The sequence below is a fragment of the Thamnophis elegans genome, chromosome 5 (assembly GCF_009769535.1).
Source record: "Thamnophis elegans isolate rThaEle1 chromosome 5, rThaEle1.pri, whole genome shotgun sequence".
NCBI classification, from domain to species: Eukaryota; Metazoa; Chordata; class Lepidosauria; order Squamata; family Colubridae; genus Thamnophis; species Thamnophis elegans.
In genome coordinates this window covers 65,040,540-65,061,538 of record NC_045545.1, presented here as the reverse complement: position 1 = coordinate 65,061,538, position 20,999 = coordinate 65,040,540, and the positions used below count along the sequence as shown (strand labels likewise).

Genomic DNA, 20,999 nt, shown 5'->3' with positions numbered 1-20,999 from the left:
GGGCGGCCTGCCTCTGCCGGGCAAGCCCGCTTCGCCGGCCCCGGGAGAGCCTCAGCCGCCGCCGCTGCTGCGTCCTCCTCCGCCACCAGCATCGGCGGCCCTGCTCGGGCCCCCCGCAGGCTTCCTGCTGCCCCCCGTGGCTGTGCTGGACCCTTCCCGCAGGCTGCTGCTGCTGGGCAGCCCACTTTGCCCCGTGCCCGCTGCCGCTGTCAGCTGGAGGAGGAGGGCTACCTTTGGAGGGAAAGAACGAAGTATGTAGAACGCCCTTCTGTCGCCGCGCTGTTGTCCCCGCGGTGATGTCGCGACTTTAGTGACACGATTTAATCTCCGCTATTTTGCGTAGCGCGGTTTTGTCGTGCCACGGGTACAGTTGACATATATCCTCAAGATGGAGTGGAAACCAGCGAGGAAACAATTTGTACTTTAGGGTCCAAAATATTTGGCCTAGAGTAGGCATAAATTCAATAGATCATATTACCCTAACAATAAACAAACATTATCACAACCATAAATAATCGCCTTACCTGATCAATCATCACAAAGATTAATAGGATTCTTCCGTCAGCTGGAAAGCGAGATGAAGAATGAGCTACTAATAAATATAGGAGGCATTGGGAAAAAGAGGTGTGAGACAGGAGCCAATAACTTCACTCTGTATTGTGCGAATATTCTAATCAAGTTTAGAAAATGAATTCCTAAACATGTGACCTATTGCAAACTGGGGTTAGAATTAAAGTATTATGTAACAGTGAATAGGGAAAAATGGCTGCTATAAGGAATATTTTTGGATATAACAACTCTTGATACTACATAAACAAGCTTTAAAAAAGTAAATTACCACTTCACTTTAGTAAAACATTTTCCTGAGAATTTATTTCAACCACACAATTTACAGTATCACTAAATACAAATTAAATTAGAAATAACTAGTTTTAGACATATAGAAGTTCTTGTGATCTATATTCTGGATGACACTTTCTTTTGGAATATAGAAATTGAAAATATATGCCAACAGATTAATGTGAATATTAAAACAGAAATGTTTTAACAGCCACAAACATTGATGTTTAAATTTAATCCCTTGTCCCAGGAACTGGAATGTCAGTCTCTTCTCAAAGTTCCAATGATCTTCACTTGGCACATTCATATTGGACATTGATGTTAGGGTTATTTTTCATTTCTTCAAGTCTTTTAGGAAGGTTTGTAGATACTAATCTATGTAGTTTTTCCAAGTTCAATTTTCTTCTGAATGGCTCGAGCTGAATGATAGATCAAAGAATCAATGAGTCCTGCAACTGAAAAAGAGGAAAAGGAAGGTCAGTCATATAAAAAAGAAAAAATCTGCAATATTGCCATAAAACAAAAAGAACTCCACTGGCATTCTTTCTAAATTCTATTGTTATGGTATAATACACTCTTAACCATGTCAAATTAATCTTGTTGAATCAATCATGAGTTATACTTTTTCAAAAGCTGTATAGCAAGTAGAAGCTACAAATATTAATAATAGCAACTGACAAATTTTCCCTATTTATCATTTTACGTCCATTCCTAATGGTAATTCTGAAACCTTGTAGCAGAACTGATTTGAAAATGCCCCGAAAGTATGATGTACTGATCAGAACATTTACAAACTAATTTTAGATTCAAAATGAATAGAAATCTATTTAAATTTTTGAACACAAAAATCCAGTTACCTGTAAATACTCCTCCAATAATGGCACAGACGCCTGTGAGAAAATGTGTAAAGGACCTGGGTTTGGAAAAACATTCCTCAGATTAATATATATTTACATTCTGAAGGCAAAAATCAAAATCAGAAAGAAAATTATTTTATTAAAGCTATTTCATTAATTACATTTACATTTATAGGCAGACAAAAGTCAGAAACATAGTCAGATCAATCTGGATATGTTGATTCTATTTCAAAAAGTGGCATTTAGTATCTATTTCTATGCATCACACACTTCGCATGGCTTCTATAGACACATTCAATGAAATTTCATCGGGGTGGGGGGGGAAATGAGCTGTTTTTTTGCTTCACACTCAGCTAATGTTGAGAATCTCTCACCTGTGCTTCTCTGTTAATTTCACCATCATTGGGGAAAGCTCATACAGTACAAACACACCAGGTAGGCCTTGATCTCCAATTAGTCCATTCGCTATTTTTTCATGCCTTGTTACTGAAAATTGATTTGTCCTCACCATCTACAAAAATGTTAAAATAGTTGATTAGGGTCAGGCATCATCCAAACTGAAGAAAAGAAAAATGCAGCTAACTGCGTATGGCTTTGCGTATTCTTCAGGTGGAAGCATTCTGAAGTCCATGTCACTCATTTCTCCTTTATGTATGCAAGGAGACTGCAACCATAGTAACAGTGACCTGAAATCCAACTTTCTCCTTTCAAAAATATCTGATTCATATTTTGGAAGCTTCTAGGCCTGCTATTCATGGCTTAAAAACAAAATATGTAGAATTGCTCGTAATTTTCTATTTTGTATTTATGAATGCTATCTCTTCACTCCCAATTAAATATAGCAGATTACTTCCCCCCCAGAAAGGACTCTGATGAAAATCTGAACTCTCTTTCATCCTGTAACCTCTCCACCTGCGTTTCTCACAACAGATTTTGGGGGATATGTAAAAGGAAGAGAGAACAATAATAGAATCTGAATAAAAGACTGCTCATCTAATGCTGAATTTAACCAAATTTAAACAAAACTATTTAAAGAAAAGATAATATTCAGCTCTTACCTCACCATCAACTTTCATGTATACTGTGGGGACTACTTTTACAAAATACTGGAACATCATCGAAGCTAAAAGACAAAATAAAATCATAATGGGTAAAATAGAAAATATGCTGTGTTTTAAACCCAGTACAAATACTGTATGGTGTCTAATGACTCTGCTGGATTGTTTTGGATTAAATGTGGTTCAGCAGAAAAAAAACCAAAACACTGTGGTTGTTCCAACTTCAGGATGACATAAAATTGGGAGAAATCCCAAAGTGATTTTACAGGGTATAACAAAGCTGGTTTGCATCACCCCAGTTTTCATTGCATCTATATTGTCAGCCACCCTATCACCAAACACTTTTCCTTCCCTCCTTCCCTGCAACAATCACAATTGCCATCAGTGTTTGCACATCCCACTGCAAAGGAAATCCCTCACTGCCAAGGATGTAGACATACATTATAGGCACAGAAATCCAAGAGTGACTTTTCCCCTTTTCCTCCTCAAACCATTTCTAACTGGAAAATGCATTCTGGGCCACTGTATCTGGAACAACCCCACCTCCATTGTTACATACAAGGACTCAAACCCAACCAGAAACATTTTTCTATGGGCTGGAGCACCAATTCCCTCATGCACAGAATAGCTCGTGCCAAGTATAAGTAACCAAAATTGACTTCAATAGAACTCAACCAGTAATTTGGTAGGCATTAATAGATCTGGGTATGAAATCCACCAGGATCACCTTCCCATTCTCTTCACACAGCTTGTGAAACTCTATTCAATGTTAAAAAAGACCACACATCTTATTACATTGCTGTCTGAAGCGAGGAAAAATCCAGGTTTTCCTCCAGAATTAATTATTAACATAGATTCCTGAAGATTATGTGGGAATATTTATGTAGCCACTTTCTTCCTGGATGTTTTAAGACTTCTCAGATCCTGAGTTTATTTATAACCTCAGACCCAAGTACTGATCAGGTATGATCTTGCTTAGTTTTCCACTGATAAGCCAAGATTTGTAGGTGCTGCCACCTACTGTGGACATCTAAAAACTAGGAATGTGCAAAACAGTGTCGTTTTACACATCTCAAAAGTGTTTTTCAGAAGAGGAAGTGGCTTGTAATTGCACACAACTATCAAAAAGTTAAAAGCTGGATCTATGGAGAAAACCTCAAGAAATTTTAAAACTTCAAGAATCTTAAAACAATGACTTAGGATTCAGCAGGAATTTGAAATCGATTAGTACCAGCCATTTTAGAGGTGGTGTTTTATGAATTTTTATGAATTTCAGCAGGCTCTCAATCATAAAATTATTTTTATTATTGCAACTTGGATCTGCAATTAATAAAACTAAGTTGACATGTGAAGAGAGTAAAATGAGAGGTTGAGGCCAGGAGTCCTTCCTTAAAGTAAACTCCTCTCTTTTTGTTGCTGTCCCCTTCAAACAAATTGAAGCAGTTAAAAGAAATTAAAACATGATACTGTAAAGAAGACCAAGAAATTAGCACCTAACTCTATTCACACTGCTAATGAAAACATGGAGAAAGAAGCAAGGATATGGTTCCATTAGGCCTATATTCCTTAGTCTGAAATACAAAACGGAGGGAAAGTTGCATTGGCTCTGCTAAAAAGTTACCAAGCTCCATTTTATAATTAAAACGATTAGTTTAGCCAAATCTATTTTACTTAAGTACCCAATAAATGGTAAACAAATGTTGTGCTGGTTGTCACCTTTATTTACCAGTTTAGACTGAAAGGCTGCTTCAAACCAATACCTTGATGAGCTGTGACAACGGTTCCGTCAAGTGGGTTCACAAGACCTGGATAATCCTTCCCAAATGAAAGATGCCTGATAATATGTGTTATGTTTATCTGAAACAAGCAAAGAAACCAAAGTCCCAAAATGTCAAGGAGTTGCAGAAAAAGCAAGGATGGAACAGGCTGGAGGCCATTCACAATACTGGTACCATTTCATATCATGGATGAAATATGACTCTTGTTATTCATCAGTTCCCAGCCAGTGCCTAGGCACACACATACATTTTACAGGCTTCCCTTTTTGTGGCTTGGAACAACAAGTGTTTAGCACCTGTGCCAGTTTATGCCAGGTCAGAACTGCTAATATTTTTTCTTTTCTGTGTTCTTGTGTGTACATTACCCAAGGGCAGAAGCAGTGCAACTCTCCCCCAGCAATTATACATCTGTACTCCCTCCTGGGAACAACAGCCATTAAGAAAGACATAAGTTGTTTGTGCTCAGTGAGCTATGTCCTCTATCAAAGAAAACAACAATTCTAGCAAAAGGGGAGTGGAATTTTTTTTAAAGCATGACTGCATTGCATAATGAACTCTACAACAATTTTAAATAGAATATTTTTATTCCTCCTAGCTATATTGTTGTTATTCTCTTCAGATGCCACAGTAATATATGACAAATTATCTACATGTGCACAACTGGTAGATCTCTTATCCCTTCCAATGTCAATAGAAAGGTCAGATACAAGCTCTCTTAGGGAACTTACATTGTCAAGTCCATAACTCTGAAGATCATGAACTGCAAAAAGACAGACAACACATAAAGTTACTGGAGCAAGCCTTTTTTGTATGAGACAATTATGCATTTTTTTAAAAAATCTAAAAATTGAATTTTTTAGAATCGGCATTTACAAGTAAAGATCATGATACACTCTTAAACTGGAATAGCTTAAATAAATAACTTAAATAATTTAATTTAAATAACTAAATTAAATAAATAGCTCCTCGGTAGCAAATGCACACATAAATCTTTTTAAATCTTCCATTACAACCCTAAGCTGTCTTCTCAGCAATTTCATAATCTTTTTACTGTTAAAAGTATGCCTACACTGATGCCTAAACTCACTCAGAATAAATTAAAAAGAATTTTTTTTCCCCATGAATTTATCCCAACTTTATTATTCTGTAATTATTCTGTAAATTATTCTGTAAATTACTGATTTCAGAAAGCAGGTTCTTTATTTAATCAGGTTCTACCAAATACCTGATTAAACATTCCTCTTTAATATCAAGGATCTTAAAGAAATATAAAGGAATATTTAGATATAAATTGTTTAAACATTCCATTTAGCAACTAAACTCATGAAACATTACTGTAACATAAACTCTTAAGGATTTGATCAAGGCAATATAGAAGAATGTATCCAACTAAGCAGAAAGATGAAATGCAAAGGTAATATCTAACTGAAGCCACATTTGGAAAATCATAAATAATGTTTTATTTTCAAAATTATTGCCTCACATTATGCAGTATCAAACATAAATACTGTACGTATATGCAGAGACCATGCTAGATGTCTGCCATTTATAGCAAGAATTTCTATCCATGCTTAGTTGAAAAATGGTATTTAGCTACGTGCAAAGTATAAGGTATTTGAAACATATTTTTAAAATGTGTGTGAAACTGGTTTCAATGGTCTATAAAATAGAATGTGCATAAAACAAGAAAAATTCTATTTCATGACTGGGCAACACAACCCCATTCAGAATGCTAGAATTACACAGTTGGAAGGGACCTTGGGGATCTTCTAGCCCAACCCCCTGCTTCGGCAGGAAACCCTATACCATTTCAAATGTTTTTTCAATCTCTTCTTAAAAACTTCCAGTGTTGGAGCATTTACAGTTTCTGGAGGCTAGTTGTTCCACTGATTAACTGTTTAACTGTCAGGAAATTTCTTCTTAGTTCTAGATTGTTTCTCTACTTGATTAGTTTCCATCCATTGCTTCTTTCTTTCCCTTAGATGCTTTGGAGAATAGCTTGACTCCCTCTACTTTGTGGCAACCCCTGCTCCACTGGAACGTTTCATGTTGGCTATATGTAATTTTTTTTACTGTTGTTGTTGTAAATAGGTATCTAGGATATTGACATATTTGTCATATCAGAATTTCAATACATTCCTTCCACCTTTCACCTCTTCAGCATATCAGTTTGAGGTTGGAAGTTTCCTTGATTTTATTTCGGAGTTCTTCTGGTTCCCTGTTAATAAGGTTCAGGACTTCGAAGTGATTCCTGATGTTCTCCTTGAAAACAGTGGGTATATGCCCCAGATCATATTTTGGAAACTGTTTGACTTATTCTTCTGAGTTAGCTTGACTTAGAACTTGCACATGAGCAGTTCATGATCTGTTGCAAAGCTTCCAGCTACATCTTTGCTGTTAAAACTGAGTTCTTCCATTTCCTTGTATCGATATGGTGTAATGAAGAAACCACTGCAGTGGCAAAAACTGAAAGTAGTTCTCCTGCTTCACTTCTCTTCCTGAGAATATTTGGCTAGCTACTATTTCAAACACTGGCATTTCTGGATCTAAGCACAACACATCTTGCTTGCATTTTCAATCATTTTCCGATGGAATTTGACTATGAAACCTGTCAGCCCCTATTTCTGCATCAGTGGCTGCCTAGCTGTCATATTAAACGGTTGTCTGCAAAATTTAATTGATATTATTTAGATACTGGCTGCATTGTACTCAAGGATGATCTTTGCTATATTTTCCCTGACTTGAAAACAAGGCCACAATTTCATTATTTGTGCTCTGAACACTAAATAGTATAATCGTACTATATTGTAAACTGCCCAGAGCCACTTGGATAGCAAAATAGACAGCATTTGATTTATTAAATAAATAAATAAAAACACTTGATTTAAAGTGTCCAATTTCAGTCCATTTGATTCTCTAATCACTGAAATGTCGGGGTGCAATTTCACTATGATCAGCTTTCCCATGGCCATGCTTCTTACTTTCCACATTTCCCACTGTAATTTTCTCTTTGCTGTTTCAGATGTTCTTTTCCTGCATGGCAGCATCAGCAACTAACTATCCCAAGGGCTTTAATGTAATTGTATCACAAACGCAAAATGGCAAAAATAACTCTGGCTCTTCCTCAGTAGCATGCCATCTAACTTAAGGATGAAACATCATCCAGCACTAAACTGTCAATCATTTTCAAGCTTAAAATGTTCTGAGGTTTTGAGGCACATAAAACTCAAATAATGCAATTGATGGACATTACTTATACTAAGAGGCCTGTTGTCAATTTATGACAAAGTACAAACAACTTTTCTCTTTCCCATATCAAAAAGAAAGAAGAAAACGCTACTCTAATGTGATTTTCTGTGGTCAGCCAAGTACAGTAATATCTTGCTGATGCTAAAGGTCTGGAAGGATGAAGTAATAATTATGAATGATTAAATTATGAATGATTAAAGTAACCATTACTGGCCCTTGCTTCTTACATGCAAGAAAATTCTCTCTTTCAAAGCAAAAGAAAAACATAAAAAGCAGTGGATTGTTGCTGTACAATAACTACCACCACCAAGAGTACAAATTAACATCATCACCATTGGACATTTTAACCACCAGACCACTTGTTTTTAAATAAATAACTTTATTACACTACAATATCAAAAGAAAAAAAAAAGAAAAGCACTATTGCGTTTCAATAAACAAGCTGACAGAACCTGCATCTAAACTTGCACTCTGACATTGAACATCAGCAAGGTACTAAAACATGCACAAATAAATCAGCTCAATTTCAATGCACTATAAAAACACAAAACCTACAAAGCATAAAGCCACATTCTACCAAACCAACCATACCAACATAAAAATTAACATACTTGTTTCATTTTTAAAGATTTTATTTTATATTGAGAGTTAGGTTTATGGGATAAACCTGCCAATTCTAGGAATGATAGGCATCAATTACTTCTGATATATAGGCTTTATAAAAATTCTAATTTATTCCTCTTGGAACATGATGCAGTGTGAGGAGTTGAAAACTGATAACGTTGATGCTTCTACAAAGTTTACCTTAAATCATTGTTTATTATAAATCCTGTCTTCTTCAAAACCATGTTTGCTAACTTTGCAATGGTGTTATCTCTGCCCTTTATATATCTTCTACAGAAAATTTGAAGGATGTCTTACTAGTTCATATACATATATACAACTTGTATAAGAAAATTTGTTCAATCGATTAGAAAGGATAAGTAAGAGTACATCCTCTAAATGTTCAGGGAAATTGTTTTTTAAGAACAGAATTGTCAGCAAAACCACCTCAATATTTTAATGGAACATCATAGCCATATAATGTCCATTCCCAAGTCCTTGAATCAAAAATGCTATATCTAATATCATCCTCAGTTTGATCAAATCCTTAAGTATTATCAAGCCTTAACAGGAGAAATTAGTCCCCTTTATTATAAACACCACAGAATTAGCAAATAAAATAAATCAACAAGACTTTAATTTCAACAGCATGCATGAATATTTCCAAATGTTTCAACATTACCTAATTCAGTTAGGACTGCATGTAACAGATAATAAATGATAAATTTACAGAGGTGCTATCCTATTCAGTGTATTTTGACTTAATTCTTTTTAGAAAATAAATTCTTAGAACACAAAGAAAGAACTAAATACTTTTGACTGAGATCTTATACCTTTTGCAGGCAATTGGAATTAACCATGTCAAACATCAGAAAAATGAATAAAGTACTACCAAAGAGACTTTCCACATAAGAATGAAAAACTATAATGGAGAGTAGCTAACACAGACTTTGACTCAACTTTCAAGGGATTATTATACATAGTTTATTGAAGTAAATTTTCAAGCTTTGGGCAGAAGCCAATGTCCTCCTTCCTCTTGAAGAGGGTAAGGTTATTTATTCAGTTTTAGCTCACAATCCAACCAATAAGATCTACAGGTGCATGTAGAAAGTCTCAAGTGCCACATAAGAAAAGGAAATGACACAGCAATACAGGGCCACAGCTGCAATAAAATTGCTGAGTATCTGAAGATTTTTAAATGAGAAATCTAATGTTTCTTACTTTAAATTACATTTGAATTTTTCAGTCTCAAATATCCAACGTTTATTTGATCTAAAGTGTACTGAATGTTATGTATGTTGATATTTTATTTTTATATGTTGAAAACATATTTTATTAAATCAGTCCTGCAACAGGAAACAGATGATCATATCATCTTGAATGCCTTTAAAATTGTACTTGTAGCATTTCCAGTACAAGGAAATGATGAGAAACTATCTGCGTATGTTGTGTGTATGTGTGTGTGTACATACACACAACCTTGGATATTACAACCTTTTTCTTCTCAAGAAACAGTACTTTTGAAATATTTCCTCTTGCTAATTCTACACTCTAGGAATGCTATATTAGTTATACTGTTAAAGTTCATGACACCTATTGTGCAGTAACTGGACTGATAATATATAAGCACCATCAATCAATCAATGTATCCTAAAATTTAAGGGAAGAGGCAGGGAAGTTTGTAAGATATTCAATGCATATGTTACTTTACCATGAACATGAGACTGTTGAAAGCTTTTTCCTGGTGCAAAGTGAAAATTGCCAGCTACCTGTTAGAGAAATTGAGATTTCATTCAATTATATAGTTCCCTATACCAAAAAGCAGTAGCAGATTTGAAAAGTATGTCTTTTTAAATTAAGAAAATCCGTCTCATTTGAATATTGAAAAGGAGTACAATATACCTTTGTCTGAAATGGAATCTGAACAGATGGCTAAAGTTATGTGATGTTCTGTCCAGGTCACACTTGATTGTTAAGTTAATCTGGCTTGATTTAGCTTGTCAGAAGGTGGCAACAGGTTATCACATAACCCGTGGACATAGCAACTGTCATAAATAGGACCAGTTGCTAAGCATCTGAATTTTGATCATGTGACCATGGGGATGCTACAACGATCCTAAGTGTGAAAAATGGTCATAAACCACTCTTTAAAATGCTCTTGTAACTTTGAATGGTCACTAAATGAACTGCTAGAAGTATACTAAACTTCTACTTAGCACGATTAACCTTTTATACTGAGTGAAATGCCAATGCGGAACAGTGATAAAAATTGCCATACTTACTTTATTGACCTCTAAAAATCCATATACTTTGCATCCCTCATTTTTTTGCTCCTGCATTTTCTCGCTAAATCCTTCTCTCTTGCATTGCTCTATAGTATCTGGATTCTTGAAGGCCCACCCTCGACGCCTGTATGCTTCCCTCACATCATCACAATTATTGCAGCATCTACCAGAAAACAACACGCATAACACATTCATTAGAAATGGGGGGGGGGGGGATTTTGCTATAGTTTGCTGCTCTCACATACAGCAGCATTACAAAGCCTAAACATTATGATTGTCAGGTGTGTTTTTTTTGCAGAAAGTTCATACTCCTGTAAGAAAGATCTGTGTGAAAGTAATGTTAGATAGACTGCTAGATGTATGCCATGGCATTTCCAAAGTGTATGTAAACTGGGAGAGACAGAAAAAGTTAAGAAAGCCATCACAGTAGTACAGGTTAGTCCTCAATTTATGACCAGAATTGAGCCCAACATTTCTGTTGTTAATGAAGACATTTTTTAACAGAGCTTTGCCCCATTTTATGACCTTTCCTGCCACAGTAGTTAAGTGAATCACTGCAGTTGTTAAGTTAGTAATGGTTGTTAGGTGAATCTGGTTTCCCTATTGACTTTGCTTGTCAGAAGGTCTCTAAAGGGGATCATGTGATTCTGGGATACTGCAACCGTCATAAATATGACTTAACTGCCAAGCGTCTGAATTTTGATCATGTGATCATGGGGATGCTGGTCGTAAGCGTGAAAACAGTCATAAATCACTTTTTTTCAGTGATGTTGTAACTTTAAATGAATTGTTGTAAGTCGAGGACTACCTGCACTTGGGTAATGACTGGAGACAGATAATATGACACCAATACAACAACTGTTTTCCAAAGCAGGTTATAGGAGTAAATATATGCTGAAATAATGTATGGGGCAGAGACTTTGGATTGATGGGCCTGAGCATCCAAATAAATATTATAGGCATGACAAAGAGCTTTGGATAGTTTGGAATTTCATGATTATTCCTGGCTCAGTAGAAAGCATTTGAAAGGTCTTAACACACTTTGCTGATTGTCTGAGGAACAATATACTGTATTTTTGGGAGTATAAGACGCACCAAGGTTTTGAAGAAGCAAATTTTTTTTTGAAAAAGGTTTTGCACTCTGTAAACCTCCCAAAAAACGTCCCTTTTTCGCAAAAATGGGCCTGGTATTTTTTCCTCCCAAAAAAGGGCATGAATAGCCCTTAGGAGGCTTGTAGAGTGTTCCTGGAGGGGGGGGGGCGAGGCAAAAACAAGCAAAAATGGCCCATTTTTCACGAAAACGGGCCCATTTTTTGTAAAAAAAAAAAAAAAAAAGGACATTAGGAAGCTTATAGAGTGCTCCCGGGGGCTGGGGGAGCAAAAAACAGCCCTTTTTTGCTCATTTCTACCCTCCCCAGCCCCCAGGAACTCTCTGAAAGCCTCCTACAAGCTATGCACAGCCATTTTGGTGAAGGGGGGAGGGTTTCAGGAGGCAAAAAATGCTGTATTCAGTGTATAAGACGCACCCAGATTTTCAGCCTCTTTTTTGAGGGAAAAGGGTGCATCTTATGTTCTGAAAAATACGGTAGCTTAGAATCCTATGGCAAGTGCTCCTACAGAGTGAATAGAATCTATTAGATTTCCAGATGAGGAATTAAACAGAAATGTTTCATGCTCCCAGGAACGCAGCAGACTTCGCATCTGCTAACTTACAGGGGATATGGGACCATATTTGGGATATAGCATAAATATAGTAAGTTATTGTTGCAATTAACAATTTGTAGGTATTACAAATATCTTCAAGTAATTTTCCTAAGAAAATAATGCAATAAAAGACTTCCACTCAGACAACTTAGAACTATGCCACCTTCGGTCTGACTTAAGCGTAGTACATAAAATTATAAATACTACAATGTTCTACCTTTCAATGACTACTGTATTTTTCAAAGTATAAGACACACCTTTTTAGCTCAAAAAAGAGGCTGAAAATCTGAGTATGTCTTATCCACTGAATACAGCATTTTTGGCCTCCTGAAACCCCTCCTCCTTCACCAAAATGGCTGTGCAGAGCCTTTAGGAGGCTTATAGAGTGCTCCTGGGGGCTGGGGAGGGCAAAAAAGAGTGAAAAATGCACTGTTTTTTAATCAATTTTGGCCCCCCCCCAGCACCCAGGAGCACTCTATAAGCCTCCTAAAGGCTATTCATGCCTTTTTAAAAAAACAAATGGGCCCATTTTTACGAAAAATGGACTGTTTTTGGGAGGTCTGCAGAGTACAAAAACTTTTTTAAAATTTGCCTCGTCAAAACCTTGGTGCGTCTTATACTCCAAAAAATATGGTACTTGCTTCAACCACAACAATACAAGAGCTCACAATAGATACAAACTTAAGGTAAACCATACCAAACTCAGTTGCAGAAAATACTTCAGCAACAGAATGTTCAATGCCTGGAATGCATTACCTGTGGTTTCTTCCCCAAACCCCCACAACTGTAACCTTAAACTGTCTACTGTTAACCTCACCCCATTCCTAAGAGGTCTGTAAGGGCCGTGCATAAGCGCACCAACGTGCCTACCAACCCTGTCCTAACAACCCCATTTATTCGTATCCATTTCATGTATTCATAAACTTCTATGTACTTATATCTATTATCTTATAAACACTTGGCAAAACAAATAAATAAAAATAAATAAGTAGCTTTGTTTCAGACAAAACTATTGCACAGTTTTCAATGCTATCTGCCTTGGGACCTAATAAGGGTTTACCGTGGAGTGAAACCAGCGATTCAATCCAAACCCAAATTAAGTGGCTGAAACTTCCACTAATTTCAAATTCAATCTCTCTGCTATTACTAGAAAAAGTTCACTGAAATCCATTCCCTACTCTCTATTAATAATGAAAAGCCCAATAAACCCATATGATGTTTTAGGCAAGAAAACATGGAAGAATATCAACAAAACTACGAACGACCATAAGTTTAATTCTTCTTAGTAAATTCAGAAAATGGCATCGCTCTGCAGTTCCCCCCGCAAAAAAAATCATTTTCTTTCTTCCAAGTCATAGAAAGAAAAGTAAAACATACTTGATATCTTCAGATTCTGCTCCATAACAGCTTTCACAGCGTTCAGGATCTAATGAATTTGGATCAAAGAAAAGTTCCTCTTCTTTTCCTAATTCTGAAACAAAGACATAAAAACTGTAAAAATAATGTATGACTAAGTATATCAGTGTAGAGCAGGGGTGTCAAACTCAAGGCCCAGCGACCAGATCTGGCCTGTGGGATACTTAGATCTGGGCCGCGGGGCCACCCGGGAAACAGTGAAGGACTGGCCTGCGGTGCTTCTGCCGTTGCTCCCAAGCTCCATTTTCAACTGCCACGGCCTCCTGCAACCCTCTGCCAGTGAAAATAGAGCTCTCAGCCCTCCCAAGATCCATTTTCACTGGCAGAGGGCTGCAGGAGGCTATTGCAGCCGAAAATAGAGCTCAAGAGCCCGTTTTCGTTGACAGAGTGCTGGGGCTACCACAGGCACCCTCAACACAAGTGATGTTGAGCTGTCCTCTCCCACCCTGGTCACACCCACCCTGGACCCCCGAGGTCAAGCACAATCCTGATGCAGCCCTCAATGAAATCGAGTTTGCCACCCCTGGTGTAGAGCATACTTAAACATCATTAATAGCAATAGCACTTAGACTTATATACCGCTTCATAGTGCTTTACAGCCCTCTCTAAGCGGTCTACAGAGTCAGCATATTGCCCCCAATAATCTGGGTCCTCATTTACCGACCTCGAAAGGATGGAAGGCTGAGTCAACCTTGAGCCAGTGAGAATTGAACTGCCAAACCGCTGACAATCGGCAGTCAGCAGAATTAGCCTGCAATGCTGCATGCTAATTACTGCACCACCATGGCTCTTAATATTGGTCCATCTCTATTAGTTGTACCGAATATCTGGCCACAATAGAAACTTATGCCAGTCTGTCACTTTTATACCCTGAAAATCAGATGTCATGAAACTAAACCCAGTGTTACCATCTTGTCTGCAATACTGCTCCCACACTGGAACAGTATATCTATTCTACCATGTCTTTCTGCTTCTGGAGTCACATGCTTGCCATCTTTATCCAAGCGTTGTTTGAAGAGATTATGTTCAACATCTAATTGTTGCTCTCCAGCCACATCCATTGCATCAATGCTTAAATCTGTAAGTAACAAACAAGGACTATTCCAAACCGATGTTTGTGAGACAATTATAGTACACAATTATAGTACACAACATATCTATTGGGCCATTAACAAGAACACTGAAGTTTTCTTGAAAACTATAGCAATTAGAAGACTGGATAATCAAAAATCAATGTAGAACCATAATCATACTAGCTAAGATATAAGGGAAGAATTCTGAATCAATACTAATACGTTATTGAAAATTAAAAAAGGATGCATGGCACAAGTTAAACAACATTTACTTATATCTAACTGTTGTTTATGTCTGAACTCTTAAGTGTAGTACTTCCTTTTACCAGTTCAATCTACTACCTTGTAATCAGCATCCATCTTAACAGAATAACTGAGTTGGAAGAGACCTTGGAGGTCTTCTAATCCAACCCCCTGCTCAGGCAGGAAACCCAATACCATTTCAGAAAAATGGCTGTCCAATCTCTTCTTAAAACTTTCCAGTTTTGGAGCACCTACAATTTCTGGAGGCAAATTATTCTACTGATTAATTGTTCTAATTGTTAGGATTAGGTTGGTTCTCTTCTTGATTAGTTTCCATCCATTGCTTCTTGTTCTGCTGCCTTCAAGTGTTTCAGGAAAATAGATTGACTCTTTCTCCTTTGTGGCAGGCCCTGAGATATTGGAACACTGCTGTCATGTCACCCTAGTCCTTCTTTTTGTTAAACTAGACATACCCAATTCCTGCAAATGTTCTTCATATGTTTTAGTCTCCAGTCTCCTAGTCATCTTTCTTGTTCTTCTCTGCACTTTTTAGAGTCTCAATCTTTTTAATCATGGTGAGCTAAACTGGATGCAAGTGTGGTGTAATAAGGCATTATAAAGTAGTACTAACACTTTGTGTGATCTTCGTTTTATCCTTCTGTTAAAGCAGTCTAGGACTGTACTGGCTTTTAAGTAAAACCTTACTTTTAAAATTTTAATTTTAGGTAAAATCTTACTTTACTTTGCAGAGGTTCCAGACACTTATTCCTTAGAAGATTAATTAAAATATTATAAAATACTATGTGAAGCCAAGGAGTGTCCATTTTACATCATTTCAATTAACTAAAAATCGAAATTCAATACCCTTTACTCACAAGCACATGGCATATGTGGAAAAGCAATGTCTATATTTATCCGTAGCTTATCTCCCCTTGATTTATCAACATATAATTCTGGGTGAATCTAAAGATAAAGAAAATAAACAAGCAAAAAATCATTTGTAGCTTAGACCCAAACCACTTACAGAATCACTTTTTCCCATACATTTTTACTGCCCTCTTCAATCAATGGGACACAATGGGATATGTTTGACATCAAGCGCCAATCAGATTTCTCCATGACAAGGCTCATATTAGTGAACAAATTACCACTAGATTTAAAGCAAGTTTCTTTATTTAAGTTTAGAAGCAGACTTGAAATATGGTTGTTTTTCCAGGAGTTTTAATGCTGCCATTTTATGTTATATTTTATTGCTGTTTTTACTATACCTTGAAAAGTATTCAAGGAATAACTGTCTCACATATTGGCAACTGAGACCATTGCTTAGCATGATATCACACGGCTGCTTTATTTAGTGAGGACAATCCTACAATCCCAACTTTATGGCCCACCTGATTTAATGGGATAATTTTAAGCCAGACACCATGAGAATTTAAAAAAGGTGAGACCCAAAAGAGATTTTTGATATTTTCTGTCATATTAAAATTGAGTAAATGAATAAATAAAAAATTCATCAGGAGTTTTTGAAATTTGCTTCAGTGGCTTGAAAACAAGATTGCTTCTCAGCATCCATATTCAAAAAACTAAAGAGGACTAGTTGTGGATTTTGGAAATCTAAAGCAAAGGAATTGATTTTGGACTGGTCCCATAAAGACCAGTCAGCAGAGTCAATATTTTGGACTCCTCAGAGCTGTAGCCCAATATCTCTGGAGGACAATAAGGTAACGAATTCAGCTGAAGCATACTACAATATAGTGAGTAGGAGACACACAATTTTTATCTTTCAAGGCACCTGTTGTAAAGAAAAGGAAAATCCTGCTGAGGCACAATAGTCATATTAAGGTAGAAGGTAGGAACCTTAAGTAATATTTTTATAGCAATAGCAATAACAGTAGACTTCAGGCCTCTCTAAGCGGTTTACAGAGAGTCAGCATATATTTCCTTTGATTAGATGAGGGCAAAAGAGGCAAGCCAAAAAAAATGCAATGGGAGAATAGCAGTTAATGACTTCAACTACATTAATTTTAATAAAATGTATAATACAAATAGACCAATTTCAATGTAAATATATAGCAAGCTTTTAAAATATATTATTAAATGTACACTTTCTGCTTGTATAAGTCCTCAAAATGGACCATAAAAGTAACGTTTACTATTTTATTCCACTTTCAGAATGGTGTATTTGATCTACCTTTTGTTTTTTTTGAGACATCTTGTAGGATAAATTAGCCTGAAAGACAATAACTGGCGCATAGCTGCCTAGATTTCATAGGGCAAGCAGGGAACTTTGAATCCATTTGGTCATATCTAATGCAGTATCTGCTTCTAAAGAACATGTGAGAAAATCAAATGTTTACATTCAGAAATGTGTATCCTAGGACAAGAAGAAAGAAACAGATTCTTTTACCTCTTTTGTAAGATAGTACTGGAGCTCTGAGAAGAACAGGAAGAACATAATGAGTCCACTGATTACAGTCACTGTATATGAAGAAAGGAAAGTTACATGTTGTCATTATCTTAAAGCTCATACATTGATCATTGTATTAACATTTGAGCATAGAAGCTGTAAAGTATTTAACTGGACAGATCAATGATCCATCTATACCAACAGACAGTTGTCCTATAATTTCAAACACATCTTTCGCATTCTACCGAAATACCAGGAACTGAGCCTGAAGTGCTCTGCATCACAAAGCATTTGCTCTATCACCGAACAGCCATGTATATGTTACTGATTTTATTGTAATGTCTTTGTTGTGAGCCAACCAAAATCTTTTAGAGTTGAGCAGCATGCAAGGTTGATCATTTTTTTATTGATTCAAGAAAATTTAAATGGCTGCCTAATTCACTCTCAGTGATTTTGGGTTGCAAATCATCATCATCATCTCCCTAACAATTTTTGCATATTTCTATCTGTGCTATAAACATATGGGATACCAACAGGGGCCCTCACCAGGGCTTCCCTGACTGGAAATAAAAATGCATATACCTTTTAAGAAAGCAACACTAGAAGCATGTTTGGCTTACTCAAGAAACCATGCAGGGAATCATCTGGAGGAACTGCCTAGGCCCTCTGCAGATCACCTAGTGCCTCTAGTTAAAATACCCAGCACTATCAAAATGCATGAAAATGGGAAGATTTCTCAGGAAACTAATCAGCCTCTATGGAACTTCTTGTTGAGAGAAAAGGATTCAACACCATCTTTTTATTAAAAATACAAAGGTATCCATCTAGTCCATGGGTGTCAAACTCGCCGCGTCACATTGCTGTCACTTGACGTTTCATTTTTCCCATTCGCGAAGCTGGAGTGGGTGTGGCCTGTGTATGATGCATCCAGCCCATAGATTGCCAGTTTGACACCAGAGTTCTAGTCCATAAAAATGTAGCTGACAACATAACAGCTGTTTTAGGTACAACAAATTAGCATTCCCCCCCCCAAACCTTTTAAAGAAAGCTTTTTTGAATCAATATTAAAATTTGAATGATGAACCAATCCAAGCAATAATTAAACTAACTAGTCTTAGACTGCAGTACCATATAACCTGACTGACTTTTGCTATATTGGTGAAAATTAATTCATTGTATGAAACTTTTTATATACAAATATTATATTCATAGAAACAATGCATGCAAAAACACATGAAAAATATATATTGTACTCCAGCTGCATGTGGAAAAGTAAATGCCTGATGAAACTTCCTAATGCAGGATCATTTGGTAAAACAAACATGTTTATGTTATTCAAATGCAATATGGTGCAATGCTTTTACTAACTATACCAACAACATAAAAAAATCAGGGGAAAAGTCCCTTCTTAGTTTTTCAAAACCTTTAAAAAAGTGGGGGTGGGGGGGATATTAGGTAATATTCATTTTTCTTCAATAATAGTGTTAAATATTCATATATTAAACAACCACCCATTATTCTCGCCATAATTTTTAAAAGCTATACAATAAAATACATATTTTATATGATTATTTATAAGATATTATTATGACTTTTGCATGCAAATGTTCATTCTCTGTGGAAGGCTGAAATCATTTTCTTCCAAGAAGGATGCAAGCTTTCTTTAAAGTCTTCCTTCATCTTGTTGACTTTTGATATGCAATCTGGTGAATGTGTTCTGAGCCTCAAAGAGGTCCCAGAGGACAGCTGAACATTGCCAGCAGCAATCAACTTGCCTTTTCAAAGGGATGCTTAAAAAGCAATGCATATATTTCATTTTTTTTCAGATTCCAGAAAGCTGCTTTAATTAAAATTTCTACTATTGTTTCCTATCTATAAGCACATAGTTAAAGGAGTGGTGCTGAATCCTGGGAAGCAAAAGGCTCAGAAAAAGCTTGGATCAATACAAGTGAAAAACAAATTATGGCAAGCACTATATAGCAAAAAGAAATACTCCTAAAAGAGATTATGTATTGCTTCATATATATTTTAAACTATTTAAAATACTTTTGAGATGTTATATTTCAGAACATTTAAATTTTAAACAAGCAATGGAATCACCAAAAAGCATCCATTCATTTTCTCTGGAAGATTAATTCTGATTCTTTGTCTCATCTTTGTATTACTTTAAAAGAGTATAGATTACTGTACTTTAATAAAAATAAGCAATGATAAAGAAAGCCATAATAAGATAATTTGACTCCTTTTACCAGTCCTCAATAGAAGTCATTGGATTTTTACTGAGTATTAAATGACGCAGAACATCTGGCAAAGGCTGAAAGATCCAAGTGCAAAACAAATCCAATCTACCATATGGTTCTAGACTGGAGAAAGTACCATGAATAAGATGGTTTACTGAGTCTGATTTTTTTCTTCTCAAGAGAGTCAACAGCTCATTAGATTGCTACAAAAATACATTTAGGTTCCTTACCAGCAAGTGGTACCAAAGCTGTACCAAGCAATCACTTCACAATCCTGGCTATTCTGTGCATTCTTAAAGACTAATTTGCCTTTTAAAGAAATGGAAACACTAACTGCCTAGGCTGGATTTTCTTTAAACGATTTCCTCACATACACATTCAATGCACACATAACAACACATACTGCCTTCGTAATTGATGCTGTTGCGGGCATTGAGAAAACGTTAGGTAGGAAAACACAACACAGAAGAAAAATCACATTTAAGTTCAGCAGCCTCGATACTTTTCAATATCACAATATCACCAAGCTGCGAAAAGATCCAACTTCACAAACAATCGCCAAGACCAAACGATAACAGATGCGCCAAACTCTTTTCCGTTCACACGTGAAACATTACGCTGATCCTATCTGCTTGCATGTGCAACAAACCCTAGATGCCTCAACTTAGGACCGCTTTCAACTAGCAAGGATCTCCCCAAGAGGCGCCCCGCTTGTCTCCCTCCCAACCGCAGCCCTCTTGAGTCCTGTAGTCCTCGGGCAGCCGGCGGTCCCTCACCGAAAGCGCCGCCACAGGTCTTCACCCGAAAATCTTCAAGCGTCTTGGGGAAGGCATCGAACCGCTTCAGCCTCCAGAGCGACTCCATGATGGACACTCCCCCACCCACGAACCAGAAGACACGACGAACTTCCGGCCCTCGCCCCGCCCTCCGTTAGTTATCAAGGGGGGCGGCGACAGGTAGTGGCTTTCTCTCAGAATTGAAAGCCTGATTTCGGTGGGTTGTTTCCGTCCCGCCAAAACGGAGCAATTTTGAGGACCTTAAATAAATTGACGTCCTGGGTTGCGCAACGGCGAAGCTTTGGTCTAACCCCGGTCTGTCTGTCTGTCTGTCTGTCTGTGTGTGTGTGTGTGTGTGTGTGTGTGTGTGTGTGAGTGTGTGAGTGTGTGTGTGAGAGAAAACGTTATATGGTTTTGTTTCTAATGTTCAGAGAGGTTTGGACATGGGGGCGTTCGAATGAATCTTCAGG

At 36.9% G+C, this 20,999-nt stretch overlaps 1 protein-coding gene across 2 annotated transcripts; it reads right to left on the bottom strand.

The window, feature by feature from the left end:
• Positions 1–846: 846 nt before the first annotated feature.
• On the bottom strand, positions 847–20,777 carry ERGIC3 (ERGIC and golgi 3). 2 transcript variants are annotated; one of them, XM_032218171.1, is made up of 13 exons: positions 20,530–20,777; positions 17,514–17,584; positions 15,982–16,069; positions 14,782–14,868; positions 13,752–13,845; positions 10,668–10,833; positions 10,097–10,154; positions 5,262–5,293; positions 4,516–4,612; positions 2,756–2,820; positions 2,072–2,208; positions 1,698–1,753; positions 847–1,295 (listed from the first exon to the last, which is right to left on the bottom strand). In XM_032218171.1, exons 1-13 carry the CDS (start codon positions 20,615–20,617, stop codon positions 1,216–1,218), a joined length of 1,119 nt encoding a protein of 372 aa, XP_032074062.1. In that variant the 5' UTR covers positions 20,618–20,777; the 3' UTR covers positions 847–1,215. The 2 variants fall into 2 exon arrangements, with proteins under 2 accessions (XP_032074062.1, XP_032074061.1); XM_032218170.1 differs by having other exon boundaries at positions 14,749–14,868; positions 20,530–20,775.
• Positions 20,778–20,999: the final 222 nt, after the last annotated feature.